Genomic DNA, 12,018 nt, shown 5'->3' with positions numbered 1-12,018 from the left:
ATATAAAATTTATTAAATTTACCTTAAAATCCAAGTCAAATATAAAAATTCTCATTTAATTAAATTATCACGTAAGAAATTCATATTTCTTCGTAAAATATTGGTTACACAATACTAATCTAATTATAAAACCATTAAAATATACTATAACAATAAAAAAATTATAACAAATTTAAAAATTTAATTTTAACCAATTTTTAAGTCGACTTAAACATATTTTCGACTAGCTATAAAATAAATTTCGCATTTTTTATTTTTAAAACTTTTACCATTTTTTATTCACGTTAATTTTCTTTAATATTCTACTCGTTTAATTTAAAGAATTAATTATTAAATTAGTAAATATATATTCATATATTTAAAACTAATTTATTATATAATTTATCACATGTAAATATTCTCTATCATCACATTACTTCATATTAACTGTTTTTTGCCCTATATACTTCAATTATATTTTTATTGTTCTTTCTGCATTCCTATATAAAACTATAAAGAATTTACCGGTTAATATTCTAAATAATATTAAAATCTCATTGTAAATAATTTATCACTAAAAATTATTTTTTTAAAAAATTCTATAATTACAACTTAATTATAAACCATTAAATATACGCTAGAACAATTAAAGTAATATGTCAGTATTTTTTAATATTTTTAAAATAAAAAATTATAAAACTTTTAAAAACTTTAACAATTTTAATCTGGACTTAAATACATTTTCAATTCAGTAGTTATATTAAGAAAATTTCAATATTGTTATTTTTTAAAATTTTCATATTTTTTTATCACGTTAAATTATTTCTCATATTAATTTATTTAATTACTCATTTATTATAATTTAAAAAATGCTAATTTATTAATTTTTTTTTTCATCTGTTATCCCTATAATATTATTTTTTCGGGCCAAAAAAATTATATATTCTTTAAAAAATATTTTTATATTTATCAACCCAAATTATAAACAATTACAATATTACAATAACAATTAATAATATGCGTTATTTTTCTAAATGTAAAAATAAAAAAATTCATATAAAACTTAAAACCCTAATTTTAAGCCAATTTCAATTTCGAATTTAAACATATTTTCAGATTAGCCATAATAAAAAAATTTCAAAATTATTTTTAAAATTTTTATATTTTTTATTACCTTAATATCTCTATTATAATTGTATCTAATATACGTTCATATTAAATTTAAATTAACTGAATTTACGAATTTTTTTTCTATTTTCTTATCCCTATAAATTAATTTATCAGGGTGTAAATATATATATTTTTTTAAAAAATATTTCTAAAATTCCAACTAATTATAATATGATATAAATATAGATATTTAAAAATTAATTTTTAGCAATTTTAGCCCAACTTAAAATATTTGTAAATTATAAAAACAAATAATTTCAGCATTTTATTTTTAAATTTTTATATTTTTTATTCTGTAAATATTTATATATAAATCTTTAATATATATATTCAATAAATTTAAAGATTAATTTATTTATTAGTAATATTTATTCTATTAAAATTAAAAAACTAATTTATTATATTACTCAGTAGTTAACTATTTTCGTATATATTTAACTTTTTTTTATTATTCTTTGCATCCATATAAAATATCAACGAATTTACATAGAAAATAAGGTAAATATAAAATCCCATTTATAATTTATCACTAAAAAATTTTTTTTTAAAAATATTTTTATATCAATCTTAATTATAAATCATTAAAAATACGATAACAATTAATATATGTGATATTTTTTAATAGTTAAAATAAAAAATTATTATAAACTTAAAAACTTAATTTTTAATAATTTTAACCCGACTTAAACATTTTTTAATCAGCGTATTATAAAGAAATTTCAGTATTTTATTTTTTAAAATTTTATATTTTTTATTACGTTAATATCTTTATATAATTTTTATTAAATACATTCATATAAATTTAAAACGCTAATTTTATTTTTTCATTTATCCCTATAAATATTCATGCAAAATTTATATATTCTTTTAAAAATATTTTTTATAGATATCAACCACAAATTATTAAACCATTAAAATATATAATAACAATTAATAATATATGTTATTTTTCTAATATTACAATAAAAAATCATATAAACTTAAAAACTAATTTTAATAATTTTACCCGATTTAAAAAATTTCATCGGCATAATAAAAAATTTCAGCATTTTATTTTTAAAATTTTCATATTTTATCTTACCTTAAATATCTCTATATAATTTTTATAAATACATTCAAATAAATTTAAAACGTTAATTTATTTTATTTCATTTTTATCCCTATAAATATTTTATCAGAAAACATATGTAATATTCTTTTAAAATTATTTTATATAATATCAACCAAATTATAAATAATTAATATAACTACAATACACAATTATAATATTGTGTAAATTTTTAATATTACAATAAAAAATATATATAAACTAAAAATCTATAATTTTAGGCAATTTCAATCTCGACATAAATATTTTTAATTGGTCTCTAATAAAAAAATTTCAGAATTTTACTTTAAATTTTATATTTTTTATTATCTTAATTATCTCTCTATAATTTTTATTTAATAGCTACTTTAACCACTGATTTATTAATTTTTTTTTTTATTCCTTGATAAATTAATTTATGAGGTTATTAAATATTATTAAATATTTTTTAAAAAATATTTCTAAAATATCAACTTAATTATAAATTATTAAAATATACGAGAAAAATTAATAATAAGTGTATTTTCTAATATTACAATAAAAAAATTATATTAACTTAAAAATCTAAATTTTATAATTTCTTCCAAACTTAAAATATTTTCAATTCTACATATATTAATGAAATTTCAACATTTTTAAATATTTTTATATTTTCTAAACATTTCAATGTCTCTATAAATAATTTTTTTAATAATCCAAACCTAATTATAAACAATTAAATTATGATAACAATTAAAAATATGATATTTTTCTAATTTTTATAGAAAAATATATAAATTTATTTACCTAAATTAGTAATTTCAATCCGACTTAAAATATTTCAATTAGTATATATTATAAAAATTTTACCTTTTATTTTTAAAATTTGTATATTTTTTTCACCATTAATATCTCTATGATATTTTATTATCTAATATCTTTACTATATAAAATTTAAAGAAACTTAATTTTATTATATTAATTTATCACGTTAATTTTGTCAATTCACGTATCCCAAACGGGCTATTTTTGGACGGAAGGACTGCGAATTTGGATTGAAGAGAAAAGTTGAAGGACTTATGTGTTGGGTCGCAAAATAGAGGGATAGAAGTGTTAATTACTGTATAACCTGAGGGACTTAAAAATAAATTTTTCCTAAAAAATTAGTATAAATTTAAAATTTTAATTTTAACAATTTCGAACCGATTTAAAATATTTCAATCCGTATATATAAAAAATATCAGCATTTTATTTTTAAAATTTTTACTTTTTTTATCACGTTTAATATCTCCATATAATTTTATTTAAATATACATTCATATAAAATTTAAAGCACTAATTTATTAAATTTTTTTAATTTTATTCTTTAAAATTATTTTATGAGGATAAAATATTATAATATTTTTAAAAAATAATTTTATAATACCTTAATTAATCCCACTACATATAAATCAATAAAATATACAAGTATATTTAATTAATATGTAATACTTTTATAATATTGCAATAAAAAAACTATATTAATCTAAAAATCTAAAATTTTAACAATTTCATCTAAATTTAGCAATTTAAAACATTTTCATTAAGTATATAAAGAAATTTCCGCATTTTATTTTTAAAATTTTTATATTTTTTATTATATTAAATATCTTTATATACTTTTTTTTAACGCGCATTCATATAAATTTAAAGCACTTATTTATTAATCTTTTTTATCCACTTCATCACTATACACAATTATTTTATTAATTTAAAAAATTTTTTTTACAATTACAAATCTAATTATAAACGATTAAATGTACAAGTAAACGAGTTAATCAATACGTGATATTTTTTAAATATTATAATAAAAAAATTATTAGAACTTACAAATCTAAATTTTAACAATATCAACCGCGACTTAAAAATATTTTTCATCAAATATATATAAAGAAATTTCATTAATTTTTATTTCTTAAAATTTTTATATTTTTTCTCTTATCAAGTTAAATATTCTCACTATATAATTTACTTATATTTAATATAGCTTTATATAAGTACTTTTAAAAGCACTAAGATTTATTAATTTTTTTTCATTTTCCTATCCTATTCAAATTAATTCTATCATTGCCATAAATATTATACATTTTTTAAAACCAATTATTTTCGTATCAATTCGGCCTAATTCTTAACAATTAATAATATACATAAGACACAATGTAATATATTATCTGCGAAGTTTTGCTAATATTGCAATAAAAAATTCTACTAGTTATCCTTAACCTGTCTGCAACAATCTAACAATTTTTAGCAATTTTACTCAAATTTAACAATTATTTTTAGCATGAGTGTATATATTTTCTTTTCACATTAATATTTTTATAATTTTTTTTAACGTATGATTCATCAATAAATTTAAAGAACTTATTATTAACATTCTTTGTCACTTCATCCTCACCATAAATTTTACATACAAACAATACTAAATATAATCTTAAGTAAATCAAATATTCATAATAAAATATTTTTACCCCAACAGCCAACCCTAATTTAGTGAAACAACTAATAAGATACAATCGATCAGGTAACATTCAATTAATAGTTAATATCTCTTCTAACTATTGCCATCAACATATAATTAATCTAACATAAATAAACCTTTAAATCCTAATATACATATTAGATTCAATTCAACCTATCTTTATTCTTAATTCGTCTATATATTCTTCTAATTAAAACTATACTTAATACAACTTTAAGCCCGCATGAATTGATTTATTAACACTTTATTTTCTATTCTCTTATAATTGTAATTTATCAGCAAATATTTCAATATTTTTTTAACAAGGCAACTACATTTTACAATCACCAACTCCATAAACTCTAACTGATCATCACCCCAATGAATAATTTGCGGACATTTCACCTGTATAAAACACTAATATCAACAAAATGAATATGTAGCTGAATCTTTGTATTACAAATAAATAAATATGTTAATCTAAATAGGAAATTTATCCAAATTAAAAATTTTTTCAATCATAAAGAAATTTCAACATTTACTTTTAAATTTTTTATATTTTTGATAATATTAAATATCTCTATATATTTTTTTATTCATGTAAATTTAAAACACTTATTTATTAGATATTTTTATCCACTTCAATTTCTATAAATTAATTTATCAAGTAAAATATATAATATTTTTTTAAAAAATAATTTTATAATACCAACCTAATTATAAACAATTAAATTATAGATAACAATTAATAATATGTGATAACTTTCTAATATTATAATAAAAAATTATATAAACTTAAAAACTTAAATTTTAATAATTTCAAACCCAACTTAAAATTTTAGCATTTTATTTTTCAAATTTTATTTAATATATATTTATATAAATTTAAAGAGCTAATTTATTATTTTAATTCATCACGTTCAGTATCTCTGCATGGTCATTGCTTCATAATCAACTCCTTTTTCTACATATCAACTTATTTTTGCTATTCTTTACATTCTTATATTATAAAATTTACCTAAAATCAATAAATATAAAATCTCACTTAATTAAATAACACTAAAGAAATATTTTTATAATACCAACCTAATTATAAACCTATTAAAATATACCATAACAATTAATAGTATGTGATATTTTTCTAATATTATAATAAAAAATTATATAAATTTAAAAATTTAATTTTAGCAATTTTAACCCGATTTAAAATATTTTCGATTAGCATATATAAAGAAATTTCACCATTTTATTTTTAAAATTTTTATATTTTTTATCATGTTAAATATCTATATATCAGTTTCTTTAATATATATTCATATAAATTTAAACAACTAATTTATTATATTAGTAATATATATCCATATAAATTTAAAGAACTAATTTATTATATTAATTTATCACATGTTAAATATCTATATGTCAATTTATTTTTACTATTCTTTATATCCCTATATAAAAACTACAAAATTTACATAAAATCATAGATACAAAATCTCATTTAATAATTTATCGATATATTTTTACAATACTAACTGACGTGGAACCCTATGGCACAAGCCTCAAACCCACACGCACAAGTAGATACGGAATCCAAAGATCTGATAAACCCACCTCCTATGGCACCCCAAACTTAGAGAAGCTGAAACACCAATGATCGAAGGATTTAGATGAGAATCCGACAAACGCCACAACGAATAGTTGATAAGTTAGCCAAGATTCCTGGTGCAATTGATGAAAGCAAATCCTTACTCTCACTCAAAGCAATACACGCCAAAGGCATGAAAGAAATTCTGAAAAGTTTGATTAAAAGCTGCCTCTTACAATTGTTTCTTATCCTTATATAGTAAGGAGAAAAACAAATAAAACCCTAAAACACTCTTCTTGGGTCTGACTTAAACACCTAAGGCCCAAACCCAATCACACACTAAAATAACGCATAAGTATTAAAACATAAGCCCAAAACATGGCCCAACACTCTAAAACTGAAAAGATAAAATATGGCCAGAATACAAGCCCAAACAAAGCTAAAATAAAACAAGTGTTAAATCATAAAAATATAGCAAGCCCATTGTAACAAAGCTCAATGCTGAATAAATTAGACAACACTATCTCCATTACACACCTTAAGCAAGGTGAGTAGCTTAGGTGTGTCTTCAAACTTCACGAGACATTTGCCAAAGGCAAGCTCAGTCAATTCTTGTGTTACTTGTTCTTGAATGTGTAAGTTCATAGCTGCTTCAAGCTTCTTAGCTTTGCTCCTTGTCACTGGTCCACTAGGGAGCACCAATGGATCCTTGCTTTCTTGATTCTCATGTGATTGGGTTTGCTGGTTCGTATCATTCCCTCCTTCCTCGAAAAGATTTGTCCTCAAATTTGGAACATGGTCAAAAGGAGACAAGTCAGACACATTAAAGGTAGCACTAACCCCATACTCACCTGGCAAGTCTATTTTATAAGCATTGTCATTGATTCGCTCTAAGACTTGAAATGGACCATCACCACGAGCATCCAGCTTATTTTTCCTCTGATTTGGAAATCGTTCCTTTCGGAAGTGCACCCAAACCCAATCACCAGGAACAAACACCACTTTCTTCCGTCTCCTATTTGCCCTGTCAGCATACACCTTGTTCCTCTTTTCTATGTTAGACCTAGCCTTCTCATGTAAGGACTTCACCAATTCTGCCTTTTTAGCACCATCTAAACTAGCAAGCTCATGTAAAGGTAAAGGAACAAGATCAAGTACAGTTAGTGGGTTAAAACCATAAACAAGCTCAAATGGAGAAAACCCCGTAGAAGAATGTATGCTACGGTTATATGCAAACTCAATGAAAGGCAAGCAATCTTCCCAAGTGTTCAAATTCTTACCCACTATAGCTCTGAGTAAGGTACCAAGAGTTCTATTCACCACCTCTGTTTGGCCATCTGTCTGTGGATGACAAGTAGTAGAATATAAGAGTTTAGTACCCAACTTACCCCACAATACTTTCCAAAAATGTGAAAGGTACTTTGTATCTCTATCTGACACAATTGTCCTTGGCACTCCATGAAGTCGAACCACTTCCCGGAAGAACAAGTCAGCGACATTGATGGCGTCATCAGTTTTATGGCAAGGAATGAAGTGAGCCATCTTGCTAAACCTGTCCACAACAACAAATATGCTATCTCTACCACGCCTAGTCCTAAGTAAGCCAAGCACAAAGTCCATAGAAATATCCATCCAAGGTGAACTAGGAACAGGTAAAGGCATGTAAAGATCATGAGGCATAGACTTAGACTTTGCCTGTCTACATGCAATACAAGAAGCACACACTTTCTCAACTTCTTTGCGCATAGAAGGCCAATAAAAATGCTCAAATAAGGTGTCATAAGTCTTATGTACTCCAAAATGCCCCATCAAACCACCGCAATGAGATTCAAGCACAAGCAAATCACGCATAGAGCATCTAGGTACACACAATTTCTTACCCTTAAACAAGTAACCATCATGCCTATAAAAAGAGTTAAAAGCTCCATGCTCACAAGCCACAAACACATTGCCGAAATCAACATCATTAATGTACAAGTCTTTAACATGCGCAAAACCAAGCAATTTAGAACTCACAGCATTAATTAAAGCATACCTCCTAGACAAAGCATCTGCAATCACATTGTCTTTCCCATGCTTATACTTAATCACATATGAAAATTGTTCAATAAACTTAACCCACTTACCATGCCTCTTATTCAACTTGCCTTGTCCCTTCAAGTGTTTTAAGGACTCATGATCCGTATGTATCACAAACTCCTTGGGCAGGAGATAGTGTTGCCACACGTCCAGTGCTCTCACCAAGGCATACAACTCCTTTTCATAGGTTGAATAATTGAGATGTGCTCCGTTCAACTTCTCGCTGAAATAGGCTATTGGTTTCTTCTCTTGCATCAACACAGCCCCAATACCTACACCAGAAGCATCACACTCAATTTCAAAAGTTTTATCAAAGTTAGGTAAAGATAATATGGGAGCGGATATTAACTTCCCTTTTAAGCAGTCAAAAGCTTTCTGTTGCTCCTCTCCTCATTTGAACCCAACTTCCTTCTTAATAATTCCTGTGAGTGGTGCTGCAATCGTAGAGAAATCGCGCACAAACCTCCTGTAAAAGCTTGCAAGGCCATGAAAGCTCCTCACATCTGAAATAGATTTAGGAATAGGCCACTCCTTTATAGCTTTCACCTTTTCTTCATCTACCTCAATTCCCTGTGCACTCACAACAAAACCAAGGAAAACAAGTCTATCTATACAAAATGTGCACTTCTTAAGTTTAGCATACAAGCTCTCTTGCCTCAAAACCTGCAGAACCAACCTAACATGCTCAATATGTTCGTCGAGAGACCTGCTATAGATCAAGATGTCATCAAAGTAAACAACTACAAATTTTCCTAAGTATGCACGCAACACATGATTCATTAGCCTCATAAACGTACTAGGTGCATTTGACAAACCAAAAGGTATAACTAACCATTCATACAAACCATACTTTGTCTTAAATGCAGTTTTCCATTCATCACTAGGTTTCATCCTAATCTGATGATATCCACTCATAAGATCAATTTTTGTAAAGTACCTGGCACCGTGAAGCTCATCCAACATGTCATCTAGCCGAGGTATAGGATGCCTATACTTCACTGTGATCTTGTTAACTGCTCTACAATCAACACACATTCGCCAAGTGCCATCCTTCTTTGGAACAAGCAGCACAGGAACAACACATGGACTTAAACTTTCTCTCACCAATCCCTTCTCTATAAGCTCGTCAATTTGCCTTTGCATTTCCTTTGTTTCCATTGGATTGCTTCGGTAAGCTGGTCTATTTGGAATGCTAGAACCAGGTATGAAATCGATTTGATGCTCAATCCCCCTCAACGGTGGCAATCCACTAGGTAGCTCATCCGGAAAGACATCAGTGAATTCCTGCATCATAAACTCAAAACTAGGAGGCAAAGAACAAAGGTTAATATCAGTGTCAGCAAATAAAATCTCCTTATATCTTATAAGCAACATGGGCTGCCCTAAAGATATAGCATTCTTAGCCTCTCTCGCTCTCACATAAAATGTCTGTTTTGCCTTCCCCTCTTGCATCTTTTCTCTCACCAATGGGCCATTTATTGGTCTTGATTCTTTTCCAGCCTCTTTACCCTCAGACTCACACTTTTCTCTCATTTTTACCGCAGAACTCAAGCTCTCACTCCCCTTTGTAGCCAAGGCCGAAGCCTCCCTCTCCCTCTCCAGCATCTTTATTTGATCAGCATATACCTCTTGAGGTGATAAAGGAGCAAGTATAACCTTCTGTCTTTCATAAGTAAAGGAGTACTTGTTATTGAACCCATCATGTTGCACTTTTCTATCATATTGCCACGGCCTACCCAACAACATATGGCTTGCCTGCATAGGTACCACATCACACAATATCTCATCCTTGTACCTACCAATAGAAAATGGTATAAGCACTTGGCGTGTAACCCTAACCTGACCACAATCATTCAACCATTGCAATCTGTATGGCTTAGGGTGTTTAATAGAAGCCAAACCCAATTTCTCCACTATATACACACTAGCCACATTTGTGCAACTACCCCCATCAATAATGAGAGTACACACTTTTCCATTAACCAAACACCTAGTGTGAAATATGTTTTCTCGTTGTTCTAGGCTTTCTTCCTTAACCTGGATATTCAAAGCACGCCTAGCAACAAGCATCTCACCACGTTCAGCAAGCAACACATTATCAACAAACACATCCGAATCATCACAGTCATTATGAGCATCAATCAATTCAATCATATTAGCATATATCTCATCATCACTATGATCAGAATCAGACACTACACCCCCATCAGCAGTTGCTATCATAACTCTTTTATTAGGACATTGAGATGCAATATGTCCTTTTCCCAAACATTTAAAACATTTTATCTCTCTATTAGGGTTAGAAGAGTTAGAAGTACCTGACTGTTCCTTGTTATTCCCTTGAGAAGGTCCTTTGTTAGTGGGGACCGAATCTTTGCCCCCTTGGATTGGGCTTTTGTAATCTTTCTTTTCTCCACTTCTATAGCCTGGAAATCCACCACCACTATTTGAGGACTTGTATGTGAGTTTAAGATTATTTTTGCCCTTGTGTCGCCTTTCTATTTTTATTGCTTTATCTACCATATCCTCCATGGTATTGTATTGGTACATGTCAAGTTCTTCAGCAATGTAGTGGTTAAGACCACCTAGAAATCTGGACATCAACATTTGCTCATCCTCCTCAATATGAGCCCTAGTCATCATCATCTCCATCTCCTTGTGGTATTCTTCCACACTCTTTCCTCCTTGCACCAGACTTGCCAACCTGTTGTACAAATCCCTATAATAGTGCGAAGGAATAAATCTTTGGCGCATCAACTCTTTCAAGTAGTCCCATGGTGGAACTGCCCTTAAGCCCTTATTCCTCCTAGTGGATTTCAATTGATCCCACCAGAAAGAGGCATAACCCGTGAACTCAACGGCAGCGATATGAGACTTCTTCTCCTCGGTATAGTTATGACACTCAAATATTTGCTCAGTTTTTCTCTCCCATTCAATGTATTCTTCAGCATTGTTATTCCCTTTAAATTCAGGAACTTTCATCTTTATGGAGCTCAAGTCACCATCAATTGTGTGGGTTTGGTATGTTTTAGTGTCATCATCATTTCTGCCAAGTCTAGCATCTCCACCTCTATTCCACCCTACGCCAGTTCTATTACCTCCATGAACTTCTCCTCTCTCCCTTCCTTGTCCGACAATATCTTCTGTATCATCAGCTTCACCTCGAACTTGAGGTTCTCGGACTTGTGGTCTATCGGGGTTAAGAATTCGATGGGCCATTCTTGTAGAAGTGGAAGCCTGTGAGACTTTCAAACTCTCCATACTTACGGTCATCCTCTCAAGAGCCCTACTGAGCCTTTGTAGCTCACCACTGACTGATTTCTTAAAGATCTCATAATCGTTACCCATGTCCGATTCACTTTCACCAGTACTATCCACCACATTCTTGTCTTTACTCATCTTACCTTAAATCAACAAAGAACAAAGAGAACTAGCAAATATTGTGTTAGAAAGGAAAGCACTCAAGTGTCTGCACACTTACCACTCTTTTGTTGATTCTTCAATTGCACTTCAGAAACTAAGGTCAACCAACCAGCCACAAGGTGCGTTTAATGAAACAAAGAAGAAAACCTAAAGAAAGAAGGAAGCGCGCAAAAACTAGAAAGAAGACACTGACAATTTGGAAAGTAACACACAAAC

The 12,018-nt window shown here is 27.7% G+C and overlaps 1 protein-coding gene across 1 annotated transcript in view; it reads right to left on the bottom strand.

Annotated features, from left to right (window-relative positions):
* LOC110606087 overlaps positions 1-11,727 on the bottom strand; it is a 23,345-nt gene extending 11,618 nt beyond the window's left edge. The window contains exons 1-3 of the mRNA XM_043951734.1: positions 11,647-11,727; positions 8,276-8,382; positions 7,721-7,999 (exon numbers count right to left, since the gene is read on the bottom strand). Coding sequence (XP_043807669.1) covers positions 7,721-7,999; positions 8,276-8,382; positions 11,647-11,727 — 467 coding nt within the window. The remainder of the gene's footprint in view (positions 1-7,720; positions 8,000-8,275; positions 8,383-11,646) is intronic.
* Positions 11,728-12,018: the final 291 nt, after the last annotated feature.

Source organism: Manihot esculenta, chromosome 16 (assembly GCF_001659605.2).
Source record: "Manihot esculenta cultivar AM560-2 chromosome 16, M.esculenta_v8, whole genome shotgun sequence".
Lineage (NCBI taxonomy): Eukaryota > Viridiplantae > Streptophyta > Magnoliopsida > Malpighiales > Euphorbiaceae > Manihot > Manihot esculenta.
Note: the sequence above shows the minus strand (reverse complement) of the source record. Positions and strands in the feature narration are given on the sequence as shown.